Below are 17642 nucleotides of genomic sequence, written 5' to 3' on the forward strand. Positions count from 1 at the left end.
TCCTACACAACAGCTGAGTTTGAGAGTGTTTTTCCTTCTTGTTTTTGTTGATTTGCTCAGACTTTGCTCATATTTGATTGATTCCCTGTCCTCTTTTCTTGCATTTTGTTTTTCTAATATGAATAAGTTGGTTTTGTAGTTAAATAGTTTCTTTTTTGTCTGTTTTTATGACCACTTACCTGCACAGGGGGTTCTATTTTTGAAAACTGACTGGATTCTCAATGCCGTCTCTGTTTGTCTTCCTGCCTACTTGATTCGCTCTGTGCAGCTTGACGTTGCATCCATCAAAAATACACCTGGCACATATTTGAAGCATAGTGGAGAGGAGAGCTGCTTCTGGGATGCACCGAGACCCGGCTGGTGGAAACGCAAGCAATGTATAAAATGGCATAGCCATAGCCGCAACGTGATGCAGGTGTGCCCAGTAGACACAAGCCTGATCGTTGCCGCTCTAAATACATGACATTGATTCCATGTAATTAGAAGTCTGAGTACATGTAATCATTCAAAAAGGAACATCACAATTTCCTGAAGCACATGAAACCTAAGATGAGGTCATCCTATTACTTGTTTTGTCTGAGCAACCATAAAATGCCCAGAGATATAAATATAACAGAAAACCAAGAAATGCTCACATTTTTTTTGACCAGCGTGAATAAGCAAATTCTTGGCATTTTGACTGCTTGATAAATAACTTAAATGATTAATTTATTATCAGAATTGTTGTTAATCTACAGAGGAATATGTGCTCTAATATTAATGTCTTCATATTAGACGAGGTATCATCTTGCAAGTAGGTTATTAAGATTACGTGATGTGGGCATTAAACACAATTTTCCCTCAAACTCTAGACATTTATTTTTACCCACAGATCATGAAGGCAACATCACTGAGCTGCACCTGACATTTTGCACAACTCCTCTCATCATCATGACCTGCCACTAATTAAAATGTTTCAATCTCCCAACATCAATCACCCGCAATTTGACACACTTGAAGTAAACTTATGTCAAAGGTTTTGAATTTTGCAGATAGCATTTCTATATCCCTGAGAAATTGACAAGTTTGTCTAAGTACTTGAGTGAAAATGCCAGTTTCATTGCGAGGAAAACGAGGCACTTCACTGAGATAATGCTGCATGCAACATGCCCGTCACATGGTCAGCGGTGGTTAAATTATTACCCAGAAAGAAAGCAAATTTGTAAATGTGTTTCACTTATTGCATTGAGATTTTGTATGTTAATCTTTATTTATGTAACCTGCATTTGTGAAATGAGAGGCTGAATTCATCGCAGTTGTGTGTCACATTTAAATGCTTATGAGTTTGTGCGAATTGGGTCAGGAAATGTTTAGGCCACGACTGTCATTCCAGCCTTGATCATGTTCCATTTTTCAACCATTGGCTTTTTCCAGAGACATGAAAGAGGGTGGAACTTTAAAGGCAAAACTTTGAAAGCCATGCCTATCATTAACTTTCATTTCATACAGCAAACAAATGAGAGAATCGATTTGGGATGAAAGTAAGTCATTGGCCTTGTCACTACCACTTAAGGTCACACGGGTAATTAATTTGTACTGAAGAGGAAGTCAAATACTGCCACGGACACCCCCGACTCCCACTAGCCATCATCTGAGCTTCTTGGGATCAAAAGGCTGTCTTTTATCCCCCCCACTAACCCTGCTGTCTGATGTCTCGTGTCTCAGGGCTCGCTGACTAATAGAGATCAAGAGATTGCTGTTAGGGGGCCAACAGATACCTTCATGAACGGGGTGTCTCAACACTTCACACGTTCTGGTCATGTTCGCTTGTGGTGCTGTCAAGGCAGGGATGAATTAATTTTAGATGACCAGAGTGTCAAACATTTACATAGCTGACAAAACAATTACTTGAAGAGTTTTTGAAAATATGAAGCACTTGTCACAAGCGTATGCGTGTCAAATAACAGCTGTTTAAACTGCAGTCAGAGGAGAAACACACCTTTACTCTGATAGTCAAAATAAAACCTGGTAATTTGTCTGATTCAGTGGAGATTTCTATGTTAGATGTTAACCGAACAATTGAATGACATGATGTTTGGCATTTATTAGGTATCAGACTCACAACGCTGACCTGTAGTTGAGAGACGGACAGATGATACAGAAATGCTGAAGCTTGTTTCCCTCCTGTGAAGCACACTGTTTCAATACATCGTGCCAGAGCTTGTGTCGAATGAAGAATATCACATGACTTATGACGTCTGACGATTCAAACGTCACTGATACTTCAGATACAGCTTCATTCATTCTGACAGTTTATCTGAACTGTATGGTTGGCACAGTAGGGGGATAAGATGAGAGGAGAATAATTGTGGCATTTTACTTTAGAAAGACAGAATCATAAGCATGAGAACATTTCCTTATGATAGGAAGTAATGATGTAATTAGAGCTAATTCAATGAATATCATTTTCCAATCACATGACATTGTAACATAAATGAAATGTCACACAAATATCAACCATAAAGTTTAAAAGCATGAGCCCACAGTGGCACTCAGACTAAACTACACTAAAAAGGAACATTAATGTTTTGTGTCAGCAAAAATATTTTGTATATAGGACTTTTGGATAACACATAATTATTTGACAGTAACATGTTGCACAATATAGGCTTATTTAATGTGGCACTTCTGATTAAAAGTATAGGCCTGTTTAATAACATTCGGGCTTTTGGACTATTAATATCAGTGAGGTGTGGTAGTGCTTCAATTCCAGTTTTGAAGGTTTATTGTAACTTATACAAACCACCAGATGTCACTATGTTCGCTGAGTTTAAAGCCCTAAATCTTTGTTAGTTTTTTTTTTAGTACAAATTGACAGAAAGCCCCAAAGCTTCATAAGGCTTCATCCTCCCATCACTATTGTAATTTGATCTAAACTCCATAATCCAGGTGTTTGCCAAATATCTTTCATTTGTAAACACTGTGCTAGAATTGTTTTTGCTTGTGATAGAAGGGAAATGACTTCTAAAATAAAGTAATGTACTTGTCACTTCACTCATGGTCTAACAATAAACAAGCACAAAAATGACAATCACCACAATAAAACACCATGTTCTGAAAAAACACATTACAAGCGCTAACAAACGAAAGGGCAAGCTTAAACTCTCCAGAATGCATCATGAGAAATTATATAAATGAGGGCAGTCTATCAGTTGCACTTGTGAATGTCACAAGCCAGAATGGTTGAAGAACATCATTACACAAGTTACATTACAGAGACTACATAAGCTTTCCAGACTTAAGAAAAAAAAGGGTTAACACTTTTGCGTCAAAGCAAGAAGGTCAAGGGTTTGAATCACGATTTGGTTACGGCCTTACTGTGTGGAGTTTACATGTTCTCCAGCTGTGTTCTGGTTTCTCCACCATCAAAGACATGTTTGCTTGGTCAGTTCTCCTGTCAGTAAAGAACTGGAGGTTAGTTCCTAATACTTGGATGGGTTCGTTGCAGAGAATACTGTAAATAAATTAATGAATTTGACTGTTTAATTCTAGCCTGTATTACTGTATGATTACAGTGAAGTTGGCCTTCACCATTATCTTTATATCCTAATTCAGTTATCTAGTTATCAAGTGTATGAGTGTCATATTGCAGCAGGCTGAGGTGACTCACATATTTACTTTGGTAGTCATAATAAAATTTACTAATTTGTCTTATTTAGTGTAGATATGAATGTTCGATGTTAACCAAACAGTTGAATAAAATGGCATAAGCGTGAAGCTGGAATACAAAGTTTTTCTGGATTTCTAGGCACCTCTTTTTTCCTTTTAAAGACATTGTGTGGAGTAATTTATTCAGCGCATCTCTCACAATTATTCCCTCAAAGGAGGAGCACTCCAAAAATATCCAGGAGCATAAGAAGGGATTTGAAGTCTCTCTGTTTTATTATTAAAAGCCAACATTTACTCATGACATTTGCATCCTAATAACTGCAAGATAAGTTGGAACTAAGATGACACTCTAAAACCCAATCTCCATAATGAGATTTATAGGGGAAAACCTTTAATGGTTTAGCACAAGCAGAAGGAAGAGTAGTGTAGGCGAACGTGTCAGGGACGCAGCTGATATATTCACATAAGCATCAGTATGCTCTGTCATGCCTTTCAGTGGTGCAAAGATAAGAGGCATGCAGATAACTGAGAAACTATGAATGTGTAATCTTTCAGTTGTCTCTGCTTTTTTGGCACTTGCCTCTTGATAGACTTTACTGTATGTTCTTATTAATTTTGTCCTCTCATTTACTTCAGCACGCTGATGGTGTGCAGTCAGAGGAAACTGTGCCATCAGTCAGTTAAATGTACCAGCAAAAGTCAGTTTGAGCAAAGACAATGGCTAATTTCCTCCTCTTCATCCTCTTTTGCTCCATAACCGGCCTATGATACACAAACATTTATCTGCTGCTTTATCAGAGAGGATCTCAGCTATCAACATGTTGGGGGCGTTAGAGTATTTAGACAAATAAATACATCACCGTTTGTCAGCAGCAGGAGGAATATGTCTCATTATCATTTCACAACTTTTTTTGGGACTTCATTGGAGTCTTAGCAGGGATAGATTACGCTTTAGTCCTTGAGAAAAATCAATTGTGTGAGTCTCCCGGGGGACTGAAAATGGTTTTGCCCCGCGTACAGTCATCTCTTTATGTCAGAAATACATAATCCCTGCAGCTCAGACGAATTCGAGGAGCCAGGACAGTGCTTTATTACATGCTAGGGATGTGTCTGACAACCAGCTCGCTTTTTTGTTTTGTCTCAGCAGGTTTGAGTACAAGCAAGCAATCCCTTTATGTTTCTCTTGCAGACATGATCCCTATTATGCAATGTTAAGCACTCTTAAGCAAACTCCACAGCACAAGTGTTTTGAAAGTGCTTTGCTTGGACAAATCATTCTGTGTTTGTGCAAGAAAGATGGAGTGTTTTCTTGATTATTCTCACAGATATACATCATTCTGTCACGGTATCTGCAATTCAAAACAGAGCTGCTATTCACTGTTGTCTAGACCTCAAAGATTAAATATTAATAGAAAATATTTTGTCTTTTTCAGGGTTTTACCATCCTCTTAGATCATTAAAGTCATTGCCTAACAAACACGAACAATTACAGTCCTTGTGAAATAACACCACTTGATGTGACCAGTGACCCAGGTTCTGAATGTCTAATGGCTTCTCCCCCCTCCTTCTCTTTTTATTTGACAGAAGAACGGTGAAAGTGCTGGAAAGGACAAAGCCAGGATTCTACACACCTGTGATTGGATGTGAGCTCGTATTGACCTGAGACCATTAAAATGGAGTTGCTATGGAAACTTATAGTGCTGCTGTCATTGGTGGAGTGTCTGGCAGGTAAGCCTCCCAAACATACACTTTTTTTTATGTTGTTAGCACAGCAGCTATGAATTGTTATTTATAGATTTTTGTGTGAATGGTGCCTTGGCATACAGAACAGATTGCAGTTAAAAGCAAAATGGAAAACTAAAAGGCTTTATGGCAAAGAGTGCCCAAAGCTTTCCACCAATTTTACACATGGTATCAAAGCTTCAAATTGTTGCCTTTTCATTGGCAGCCTCAAGGCTTTAGTTGTGCAGGAGGGGTGGAAATTATGGGGGGGCAGAGGGGTCCAAAACGCCTCATTTCCAAGAAAAACAGAAATTTGTTCCCCTTAACATATCATTGTAAACATAACTATATAATTTGACATAATAATATGCTGTGACTGCGATTACCTTAATAATTATGTTTTATTGGACTTTATTGGAGTAGCATTGCTCCTTTTAGGAATAGGGCAGTGCAGAAGTGTGTGCGGCATGCGAGTGAGGGAAGGCGAGCAGCAGACGAGTGACGGCGCTGCCCATAGAGGCGTCAACTTAGCAGTAGCATTAAGTTGTCAGTGTGAATATACTTTGTTTTGTACATGGTAAGATTAATATTACTATATCATAGTTAAGGTGGACTTACCTTCGTATTTAGGTTTTAAATATATATATATGTTTTTCCTTACTACATGTAAAATGGCTTTCATGATGTAAGTTTTGTTTGTAGTTTTGGAATTAAATGAAGAATTAATTCATAAAAAAGACAGCAAACACTATGTGAAAATATTGAGTTTCTGGCAGGCTTCATATCATCTGGATTTTTACTCATACAACAGTATTTTGGGCAGCACTTTTGGTTCAGGAATCACTTTTGTGAAAATTTTCTGTCATTTGTCCCCCCCCCAACAGTGAAATTAAATATCCACCCTTGCATAGCAGCTATCTCTTTTTTATTCCCCAACAGTGGAACCTGACAGAAAAGAATAAGCCAGGTTTCTATCTCTGAAAGACAGTCCCTATCTAGTAGTTGAATGTGCAGTCATTCATTTTAAAGAGCCCCTCTATTGTTGCTCTAATTGAGATTGCACTAGTAGTAGTACAGAAATCTTGTCATTGATCTTGCTTTTAATGAGAGACCTGATTTTCCTCCCTTACAAAACGTTCAGGGTCAAATGTTGGTTCTCTTCAGAGTGTCTGAAGCTGAGCACAAGATGAATAAAGGCTTTGTCGCATGAGTACAATATCTTGAGGAATGAGTAATCTTTCATGTTGCCTTGCTCCAAATCAGCAGCCCCTCCTCACAGCTGGGACCTAAAATAATTAGTGTGCGTGCGTGTGTGTGCGTGCTTGTAACTGCCACTGTGTGTGTTTGTTTGTGCATGCGCGTGTCTTCGCAAAAGCAAAACAGCACGTCGTCTGCACCTAAATTTGCCTACATGGCAATTAGCACCACTTATCACTAAATCCAATACACATCAGTGGATGTCTAATGAGGCTTTCCTCAGGGAACTGTGACTCACTGTGGGATTAGGATCTACACCACAAGTCTGGATCACATTTTATGTCCTACTTAAGCATTCTGTTAAATATACAGAAGAGCGAATGTCTTCGACATCGGTGGAAATCCTGCCACAAAACCTGACAGTGAGTTTTGATCTCAAACAAACAGCTTCAAGGAGATGATTCAAGTCTGCTGCAGTCTGTGCTGCACTGAACACCAGATCCCAGCCACAAAATGTACTCTCTGGCAATCATGAGGTGCAGAAAACACATCCAGAGTTATCTATTCAAAGCAAATTAGTGCTTAACAAAGGAGCAGAGGGCAAATCGTTTCTGAAAAGCATTGTGTTGCACAGACCTTGCCTCACTCTTGAGGCTCACACTCACAGTTGGTAACGCAGAGTAACCAGGCATTAATATTCAGTATAGGGTTACATTACATATGCTCTGCTTGCAAGACAAGTATGGCGCAATCTAATGATAGACCTCTAAAGCTTCTGTGTTCTGAGAAAGACATGATAAGCATTTTAGTATGCAGACGTGCGCTACTGGGTAGAGAAAGCACAGTGTGAGGTTGTTAGATCGCTGCTTCTAGGTTATTTATCCAGACTCGGAATTGTTTTTGCTTTTGTTTTTTTTTTTAACAGTAGGCATCGGCTGTGTGGGAGAGCAATGGGGCCAAGGGGAAGTCATTCCCGTAGTGAGTTCATTGGGAGTTAACCAACTCTCCCCCTCCATTCCTCCCTGAGGGTCTGAACGGCCTGAGGCAGGGGCGTGTGCCGTGTGCATGTTTTAGTGTGGGTGTGTGAGAGAGAGCAAGGGAGCAAAGAAGAGGCATTGAGGTTCGGCTTGATGTGGTTTGCCCCACACAGATAGAGCTAACCTTCACACAGCAAGTCACTTCCAGCACTGCATTAACAGTCTCCATCTGACGGGAGTGGTTTTGTCATTCAGTCGTAACCTGTATGGGAGAGCATGCTCACAAAGATGTATTAACAAGAAAGCTCGATTTTTTTTTTCCTTTAAAGAAGCAATCTGTTATACTTGAATATTTAAGTTGACAGGACTGCAACTAACAATAGTTTTCATAATCTATCATTTTCTTGTTTAATCAAGTAGTTTTTTGGTCTATAAAATGTCAGAAAATGGTAAAAAATGTTGATCAGAAAGAAATCCACAAGTTTCACATTTAAGACATCTGAATGAGAGAATTTTGTCTTTTTTTTAATTTAAAAAATTACTCAAACAGATGAATTGATTGTCCAAATAAGTTTACAATTAATTTACTATTTGATTAATAATCAATTAACCAATTAATCGTTGCAGTTCAACTGACAACTGGAATTTACATTTTAAAATTCGTCTTTAAAAGGTTATGGTGCGTCAGACACAAGCTGAGTACTGCAAGTAGGCAGGGATCGAGAGAAAAACGAGGCCTAGTGGGAGAATCACTGATTGTGCCTTTTGATTGGATTTTTGAAACTGAAAGCCCATTTCTATCGATTAAATGTTGAAATTTTAACACCTCCAGTATTTAATCACAAAATGACCATGATATCAGAGATTAAGGACAGCCATGGAGTTGTCCTTTGAAATTTCTATTCTGGTCCATAACTTGTGTTTTTGTTTGCCTGTTTCACATTAATCAGAGTTCAAATAAATGCAGAATGTTCGCTGAGTGAGTTTGTGTCTGTTTGTTAGTCGTATGAAATCATAATATAATTTTGTAGATGGAGAAGATGTTTAGTTTCAGGTAATCAGACAAGCAGCCACTGCACCCCAATTCCAGTGTGTGCATTTTCAAAGCAGTGGGCTATTGTTTTCAGGATAACAGGCTTAACTTTACATTGACAGACAACTGACTGTTATGAACAGTTGATCAACTTACATTGTAGGACTAGTCATCACATGTTATTGTCAATTTAATGTTGCATTTATCATGCGCTCCTGTAGCAGCCCCGTAGTCTGCCTGAGCCTCCTCGAGTCTCGGGAGGAGGGGGCGGGGGCAAACAACTTCATTCAACCATTCAATCTATTTAATTTGCCATCTATGGCTCCAGCTCACAGCAGTATTAATTAGGAGATGCAATTGTTGCATATTGCTCCTTTAATAAAAAAGCTCACAGACGGAGGAGATGGAATTTCTGTTGAATTAACACATTGCAATATTCAAAAACATTACAATGAAGCAAAGAGATGTGGTTGTTTGGAAAAAAATAAGTCCTTACAAGCAAAATAAAGGCCCTGCTGTGAAGTTTGCTTTACATTTACCCTCCTATCACGCAACCATTTGCCAAACACATAAATACTTGGGTGCAAAACATTCAAAAGATTTCAAAACATTTTACTACAGGCTCAATGAAATTTCCAAGCATCTGCCTAACAATAATTGGCAGGAGTGCAATCATAGAAACATCTGTAGTTGGCATTGAAGGGCTGCAATTTAACAGCACTGGAAAAAGAAACGTAAACAAATCCAGTAAGATTGCTATCAAGGCTCTAACCGGCAATCAAATGTTTTGTGCTGTCGGAATAATTCAGAATTAACAACTGAAAAATCTTGCACGGTTAGTTGAGTGGCTGCCCGCAGCTTCAGAGAAGTAATGTATTTTTGGCACAGGATCTTGGTTTAGTTTAATTTGATGAAAAATCAACAAAATCTCTTGGACTTGTTGAAAGTGGAGTGATATGATTAGATGTCTAGTGTTTAGAAATCACTCACCTCAGACTGTGTTTATTGGCCGATCAGAACTAAGTATTCAGCACAGCCATAATGAGTTTTTCATTGTGCTGTGCTGAAGTGGCTTGGCACAGCAGTTGTGCCACTGTCACAAATGACGCCTGTGTGACCGTTTCATTGAATTTAGTATTAGTTCAATTAGTAATTGAAGTAATTGTATATCCTGCAGCCCTAGTTCATATGTGCATTACAAACGTTGTTCAGTGTAATTGTTCCTCCTGTCCATACTGCTTGCAAAGAAATCGCCTCATAAAGTAATGGAAGTATGTGATGTGGTGATGTGAAGTGAAAGTGCATTTTGTTTTGAAGTTTTGAAGCTAATATGAGTTGGTCAGCTCTCGTGGGTATCTTCACAGTTAGGGAAGGTTCCTTTGTTGAGCTGCAGGGAGGCACAACAACAAAAAGAGTACATTTTGTACAAAAAAAAAGACTATAATTTTGGAAGATAGTCTCACACTAGAACTCCAAAGATTGCTGTTTACCTCAAACAGCTAATGGGTAAAATTTACCAGTTATTATAATGCATTAATTTTCAAGGTACAAGCAGTGTGTGATTTGTTAATTTTAAACAGGGGGGTGGCCCAATAGGAGCACCCCACACTACCAGCATTTTAATATAGCTTGTTTTTTAAAGCACAGTGTAGTTTTGAAGGTATAAACTTTAGCTTGAATAGCGTAGCTGTAGCAGCTGAGTGCAGATGGTCGGCACAGGTTAAATTTACATTAGGTGCTCCACTGCTTGGCTCCACCAAACATCTATAGTAAAAACTACATCTGTAGTCATGTCTCCCCTGAAATATTTTGTTACAGAGGCAGCTTGGTCTGGGGGTTTATTTTCATCAGCATAGACGGCGCTGAATGATAGAAATATTTACAGGCAGCAGGGTGTCGCTATGATCCTCTTACTACTCTGTAACTACACTTTTCTACTTGTCACTTTAATCATGAAGGTGACACTTGTCTATAGAGTGTGTAGCTTACAATAAATAATAATATTTATAGTATATAGATTAGAGAAATCAAACTGACCATCAGACTCATCTTCACTAATTCTCTAATTCCTATTTTGCTTTAATAACTCTTTCTCATCATATAAAAGGTAGCCAGTCACTTATGATGCAGCTCTATCACACATCTTAGTTGTCAAAAGGCGTTGCCAATAGTAAGTCAGAATATTGGTCTGGTGCTAAATTAACAGCACAAAAATGACTGCGTCCTCTACAGAGGTAAATTTTATATTTTACCTGTTGGAGTTTCTAGTGTTAATTGCGACTGTTGCAACAATTGCAACCCTCATATTAACTTTAAAATTTTAAATGGTGGGATTCATACCCCCAGTCGCTCGCATAGAAACATCATTTGTAGGAGATCTCAGTATGATCAGGAGGAATCATTACAGAGACCAAAAACTGTTTAAATGTAAATTTAAATATTGTGTTAAGACAGGCTTAAAAAATGACCCTAAATAAATACAAGACGAGACTTATAATTTTAGCACCAGCACTGTTCATTTAAAGCAGATCGTAGTGAAAAACGAAGGGCTGCTTCTGGCCAGCATTATAATCTCCTAGAACTACATTTACTCTGCTCTGTATCCTCCAGTGAGCATCCCAGAGACGACTGGAGTTTCAAATATTGACTTACCTCATTGATTCATCAGAACATGGCAAAGCCTTTTAGGAATCCTTAAGCAAGGATTTTATTGCATCTTTTGAAGTTCTGTATATGTGAAGATGTGGAATATTCCCCAGTGGATCTTCCTCCCATAGCTGGCCGCTACTTTTGTGCCATCCAGGAATGAAAAATCATCTACTTTAAACGTGTTTGCATACGCAGTGTGTAGTGTTAATTATAGATGCATAATAATCTTTCTGCACTTTGCATCATTTCATGTAAATACATCACTATCAATTAAACACCAATATAAGTTTGTGTCAGGATCTCTGAGCTGCTTTTACTGGCAGATGTTACTGGCCTGTAAAGATGACGTTAATGTGAACAATTTACCTGTGTTATTTAGATATAAGCAGGGCAATAATTATGCACTTACCACCAGATTTATATTTATCTGAAAGAATTAAAATATTTAATTTCAGTATCACACCAATCACTCATAGAGAGTAGTTTAATTGGAGAGTGTGAAAGTGTATGTTCTGCTGGTAAACAAAATAAATATGATATTTTGGATCTGTTTCATAGCTTATAACAAGATTTCTGAGATTTATGCCACATTTCTTAAAAACTGTTTACAAATAGGGATGAAATGATTACTGGTCTCATGATAAACCATGATAATATTCCTGACAGTTAGTACTTAAAAATGCACTGCTCTGTGTAAAATTTTAATTGTTTTTGATTACCATGCTTTAAAGTACTCATAAAACAGTAAATCAGTAGACGTTAGTTCAAGTCTTTAGTCAACTAGTCATCAAATGTTTATGATACTAATTTAATTATTTGAATATGCATTTTTGGAGCATGAAATGAGCCTTCTGTTGAATACCAGCGGCATTAGTTACCAATAATTCTGAATGATTTGGAACAACCTGCAATGACACTCAACATTTTGTTAATTTGATTTCAACATAGTATAACCTTACACAAGTCTCGTTGTTCAAAGTACACAAATGTGTAACTTCCAACATCACAAAAACAAATACTTGCGGTCCATCGCAGACTTATCAATGGATGATGCATAATTACTAATTCACTTCTTATAAACTCCCTCTTCAACCGCTTCACACCTCCTCTCCCCACCTGAACCTGCCGTGTCTTCATCGTCGTAGTCAGAGTCCTAGTTGGACCTCGGCACTTAAATTACCGGTCATCAGATTGGCCTCCGTCGGTCTCAGAGGTATCTCTAATCGGACCGTGTAACTGAGCTAACAAGCAAACATCTGTGTTGCAACAATCCTCTGACACTTTCCTGAATGGAGTTTGAGCTTTTTTTTTTTCCTGCGGCTAACAAATGAAAATTTGGTCGACTAAGACTCTTCTCACCTCTACCGGTTTGACTATTAGGGGACAACTACAGTATTTATGAGATTTGTGCCACTTTTAATAAGAAATATTTACAAATAGGAATGAAATTATTACTGGCTTCATAATAAATCACTGTAAAATTCCTGACAATTACTATTACCATTTTCAGTTTTAATTATCATTGATAACTCTTTAAATAAATACTGTAAATACTGTCTACAGTAGCATCAACCAAAGTTAGCAACAGTCTCTCAGATGGAGGCACAGCGTGGAACGGGGGTTTGTTTTGCATCAGAGAAAACACTGACATTTTCAATATTAAACCTGGTTAAACTATTTCAGTGTGTTTCAGAGCTTTTTGAAATTTTCAGTTCATTTAACAAAACTGTGATAATACTGATAACAGAGATAATACTGGTCATTATAATCATGATATAGATTTTTTTGTACTCTGTCATCTCTGTTTACAAATTACAGGAATTCACTCCTACACTGCATAAAAAAAAACAAACACTAATGGTCAAATCAAGCATTTTGTAAGTTACTACTGTATGGTTGGAAACATTATGGTACAGTTATAAAGTATGATGAATGTTTCCATTAGTGTGGACCATAAGAGCTGGTAAGTGACAAATAACCTTCTAAGCAATCTTGAAGAGGAAAAGGTAGGGATATTACTACAATTAGATGACAAATGGCATTCTCAGGAGCAATATGTTCCTGAGCTTATGTAGACATTCAATAGAGGGAGCAACAACAACAAAAAATAGCTTTAATTTGCCCTTCCCACATATGGGGTTGGACCTAATCAATTCTGTGTTCCCCAGTGAACATGGCACTGGATACCCTGGATACATGGGCTGTTATTGAATTTCAGATGCACTGGCTTTGATTAGCTGGAGAATGGTGTGACATGGCGGTATATTGGTTGGGAATGTGTTGGCCACATTCCTCTCCGTGTAGACTGTGTCACTGAAAATGTAATTAACTGAATTAACGAGAGTCTGCAGTATAGTACAGTCAAGTACATGCAAGTTGATAGTCGTGGCAGTAAAGTATAGTCTGGAACACTTTGTATTAGTTTGACGTTTGGGTTATTTCTTTCATGTTTCTAATATGTCTTCTCATTATTTCTTTAGCACTGGGTTCACAAGAATATGGCAATCTCCATCTGCTATTTTTTCTTTTTCCACTATTCTACTGGTGAAACATAAAAATGCTAATATTTTTAGGTTTGATGTTTCTGTTTCTCAAGGACTATGAAACACAAGTCCCCCAGATATTTCAGACATTTAAATGTGATTTGAATCTATAGCTTGCTCAAAACTACCCAAACCTTCCTGCTCTGGAGTAACATTTGCAGCCCCTGAATGAGAGACCTTAAAGGTGTACCTTATCGGCCTGGACAGAGGGGAAAGATGCTTTAAAAAGCAAGATTGGCTTTTTTTATTTGATGCATAAAACCCTGAGCTGAAACGAATGGATTTGGGACCTCACAAACGACCGATACCTCCCCCACAGCCGACTCCCCGTGTGCCTGTTTATTCATGCTGAGGTAAGCTGGAGGAATTCATTTGCTGTCAGCTAGTATTGAATTTGAGATTAGTTTTTATTTCAGCCTCCTAAACAGCTCCCTCTGCCTTCCACTTGTGCTCCGATGCTGAGTCTTGTGTTGTCTGAGGAGCCTTGGAAAACGGCTGCACATATCACCATCTGGCAGCAGGTGACAGATATGAGTAGGGGTGGCCCAGTTTTTTTAAAAGGACCCTTTCATAATGACCTCCATCTCTGTCCTCTGGCATTGTGCAGTCAACTTCCTGTTAGGATTCTGGATCAGTGCACTTCTCTGATAGAGAGCTTTTTCATCATTGTGCTTTCTGTGCTCTGGCGTGCTCAGATTCTGGACCTGCCATCACAGTCTAACATCCTGTTTTCAGCATGATAACAATCTGTCAACTAAAAGTGTCAGTGTTGATTCTAAAGTTTAAACTTTAACTACTTGGCCAGATGTATTTCTAGTATTAAGAAAACTTACACTGAACTATAAAAAAAAGCCTTTTTGCATCTGGTAGCTGAGGGCTTTGCAGTATGACCATCTGTTATTCTACAGTGTGACCTATGTTTCAGCAACGGAAGACACCTGACCAGAACTTGTGAAGTTTTTCACAGAACCAAAACATATGAGCCAAAGTCCCATCAGATTTTTTGCACCTAATGCAAAGTGGTGACAAGGATAGATAGAATGAATGCAATTTAACACGTGAATAATGGAGCCTATGTATGACCCTATACTGAATTAATTGATATCTTGAGTTGATTGAGCAAGAGTGTATGTTATGGAGACATTTAGCCCATGTGTCCTCTGAAATTTGTATTCCAATTTCACTCTCCCAGGACTCCCTCAGATGTTGTGTAGATGGAGCAGTCTGACCCGTGAACACACTGACAAACTTAGAAACCAGTTTTCTGGTATCAGGTTCAGTTATTAATAAGGACTGAAGTTCATCAGGAGAATCATAAACTTCAAAATTTGAAACGTTTCCTCTGACATAGTTCCTGATTTGTAGATACCTGAAAAGGTGGGATGGCTGCAGTGCAAATCATTTATAGTAACAAGACCTTTCCTCCTCCAGGTTAAGAAAATGGCAACTAACTGCGAAGGGGGAAATGCATGATTGTAACAGATAGGGGAAATGCATGCATTTTTTGTCTTAATCTATTGTTTTTGTCCTCTGCACATATTTATGTGACCCGTGTTGTGCAAGTTCACAAGGGCTAGCTTAAAGTTCAGTCCACCCAGATTAAAATGAACTATGTTCATAATTCACAATTTTGAATTTTGAACTGAGTTCATAGTCCCAAAACTGAACCTGCTCACGTTCATCACATTCTGTATTTGTATTTTTTTTAATTTAATGTTAAATAGAACCTCTGCAGGGACACTGGAGTCTATATAATGATGTCATACTGATGGTATGTGATATTAATGTGTTTTGTATTTGTATTGATTTGTATTTTGTAATGATATTGTTTGGACTCCTAGAAGATGTTACACAGAATGATACTTGCATTGTATGCCTGATTTCCATTATTATGATGGCGAAATTGAAAATTTACAGATTTGACATGATAACTTATAGACACCTTACTTAAGTTATTAACTAAATAGTTATTAAATTGACAGCTTTCAACAATTTGAAAATTGTTTATGATTCAGCAGACAGCAAATTTTAAATACCAACATACTATAGAAATTTCCAACTAGGAACTCAGAAAATCAGACTTTCCAGTTCAAATTGCATTCATGATTCATTGTATTGCACAAACTGCATGGAGAGCGAGACAACGCAGAGGAGAGGAGAGTATATAACTCAGATCTATCTGTCTGCTTCTTAATGTAACAGAGAATCCAGTTTGCAGTGTAGTTCACACACTTCATGCTCCATGAAAGATGGTGCAAAGAAAAAATGTATATCATGTCGACACTTCTGCTTTTATTGGCTGATGAAGTGATTGGTCTTATCTCTCGCAGGAGGGAAATACACTCACACTCACATTAATTAGTTGCAAATTGATTTGTTCAGTTCCCCATTCACCAAAAACGCGAGCAGGTCAGCAGAGTTACCTGTTTGAGCCTTGTAACACCAGAGGGTGAAGTGAAGTGCTCCATTTTCTAATTTCCTTCCTTGAGGAGGATGCAAACATCAATGAAACAAACTAAATTTGACATAAAATATTTTTATACAACCATCCATTTCAAAAAGTAGACATATTAAAGTTATGAATTTCCTGTACTAATAAGCATGGTCTGGTTGAGGCCCCAAAATGAAATTCCAACAGAAAAGAAAAATCCCTCACTGTCTTTGGCCTGTGGATCTCAGTCTGAGCCGTGCTGGAATAGTGTGTAGCACCTCAATGTTTGATTACAAGAAAGCAAGTCTGAAAATTATTCCACTTTCCCCTACCGAATCTTACATTCATTCCCTCAACGAAAGAGTTTCAGAGAGTTTGCATCAGTTTGAACTGAGCCCCCGGGCACAGCCCCTGGAGCTCAATCCCTTCTCATTATCCTGACACTTATTATAACAACCTTTAATAACAGTTGCCATGGTGCTGCCAGAGATCAGGTCAGTTCAGCAGTGTTAGAACTGTGACTTGGGGGCTGCAACCAAATATCTGTGTTGATTAATTTGCAACCAAATATCTGTGTTGATTAATTTCCCATTAATTGAATATTGACTTAAGTCTATGCGCTGCAGTTAACCCAGGGATTGATCAAGAGTCCAATGTACACCCGACTTATGCAATAATGTTCTGATAGACATAGTTCAGGATGGTTAGGGTGTTTGCTTGTGGCTGCAGTAGGGGTAATGCAAGTTGTTCTGTTCTGCGAGAGCAACGCACCAAGAGGTAAATTAAGAGAGGTCCAGCACATTAAATAAGCCTGATGAATCACTCATTGTGCTCAAAGACATTTTTTTTTACTTTCTTAATCAGGTGGTTATTAAAATAAGTTTAGGATGAGGTAAAGCAGTGCATTTTCTTTGTTACAGTTTCCATGCATTCATTGAGTTCTTAATATAAACAACTGCTGTGACAACCAACTGTTGAGAAAAACAACTGCAAAGCAATTGTTTTTTTTAAAAAAGTGTTTCAATTAGGGCTGGGCAATATGTCAATATGATATCTATTGTAGTGGGAAAATTATATGCTGAACTGGTCACTATTGTTCCTCTTAGTCACTTCTTTGTATTGTCAGGCACTAACTGGTTACTCATCCTTGAACACACAGCTGTTCTCCCTTTGGAAGAACAACTTCTGATAACACAATCACATCCTGACCCTCCCAAGAAGCACTTCAGGTCCATCCTGACCCAGCCTCCTCCTCCTAACCCTTTACATTCTTGACTCATTATCAGTTCATTTTACACTCTGTGTGACTGTGTACTGATCCTTTGCAAAGCTCTATTAAAACACCACAAAGACAATCTTGGTCTTCGTGCCTGTTTTCATTTTCAGATTTTCCACCACGCTATATTATGATGTTAGACTAGATATCATCCTAGGTTTTGGAT

At 38.1% G+C, this 17642-nt stretch overlaps 1 protein-coding gene across 1 annotated transcript in view; it reads left to right on the forward strand.

Moving 5' to 3' along the window:
- The window catches only part of cntn3a.1 (contactin 3a, tandem duplicate 1), a 120565-nt gene that overhangs the window by 10501 nt on the left and 92422 nt on the right, over positions 1-17642 (forward strand). The window contains exon 2 of the mRNA XM_084721410.1: positions 5233-5376. Within this exon, the coding sequence (XP_084577536.1) occupies positions 5322-5376 (55 nt within the window). The 5' untranslated portion in view covers positions 5233-5321. The remainder of the gene's footprint in view (positions 1-5232; positions 5377-17642) is intronic.

The sequence above is a fragment of the Lutjanus erythropterus genome, chromosome 6 (genome assembly GCF_056507025.1).
Source record: "Lutjanus erythropterus isolate fLutEry1 chromosome 6, fLutEry1.hap2, whole genome shotgun sequence".
NCBI lineage: Eukaryota > Metazoa > Chordata > Actinopteri > Lutjaniformes > Lutjanidae > Lutjanus > Lutjanus erythropterus.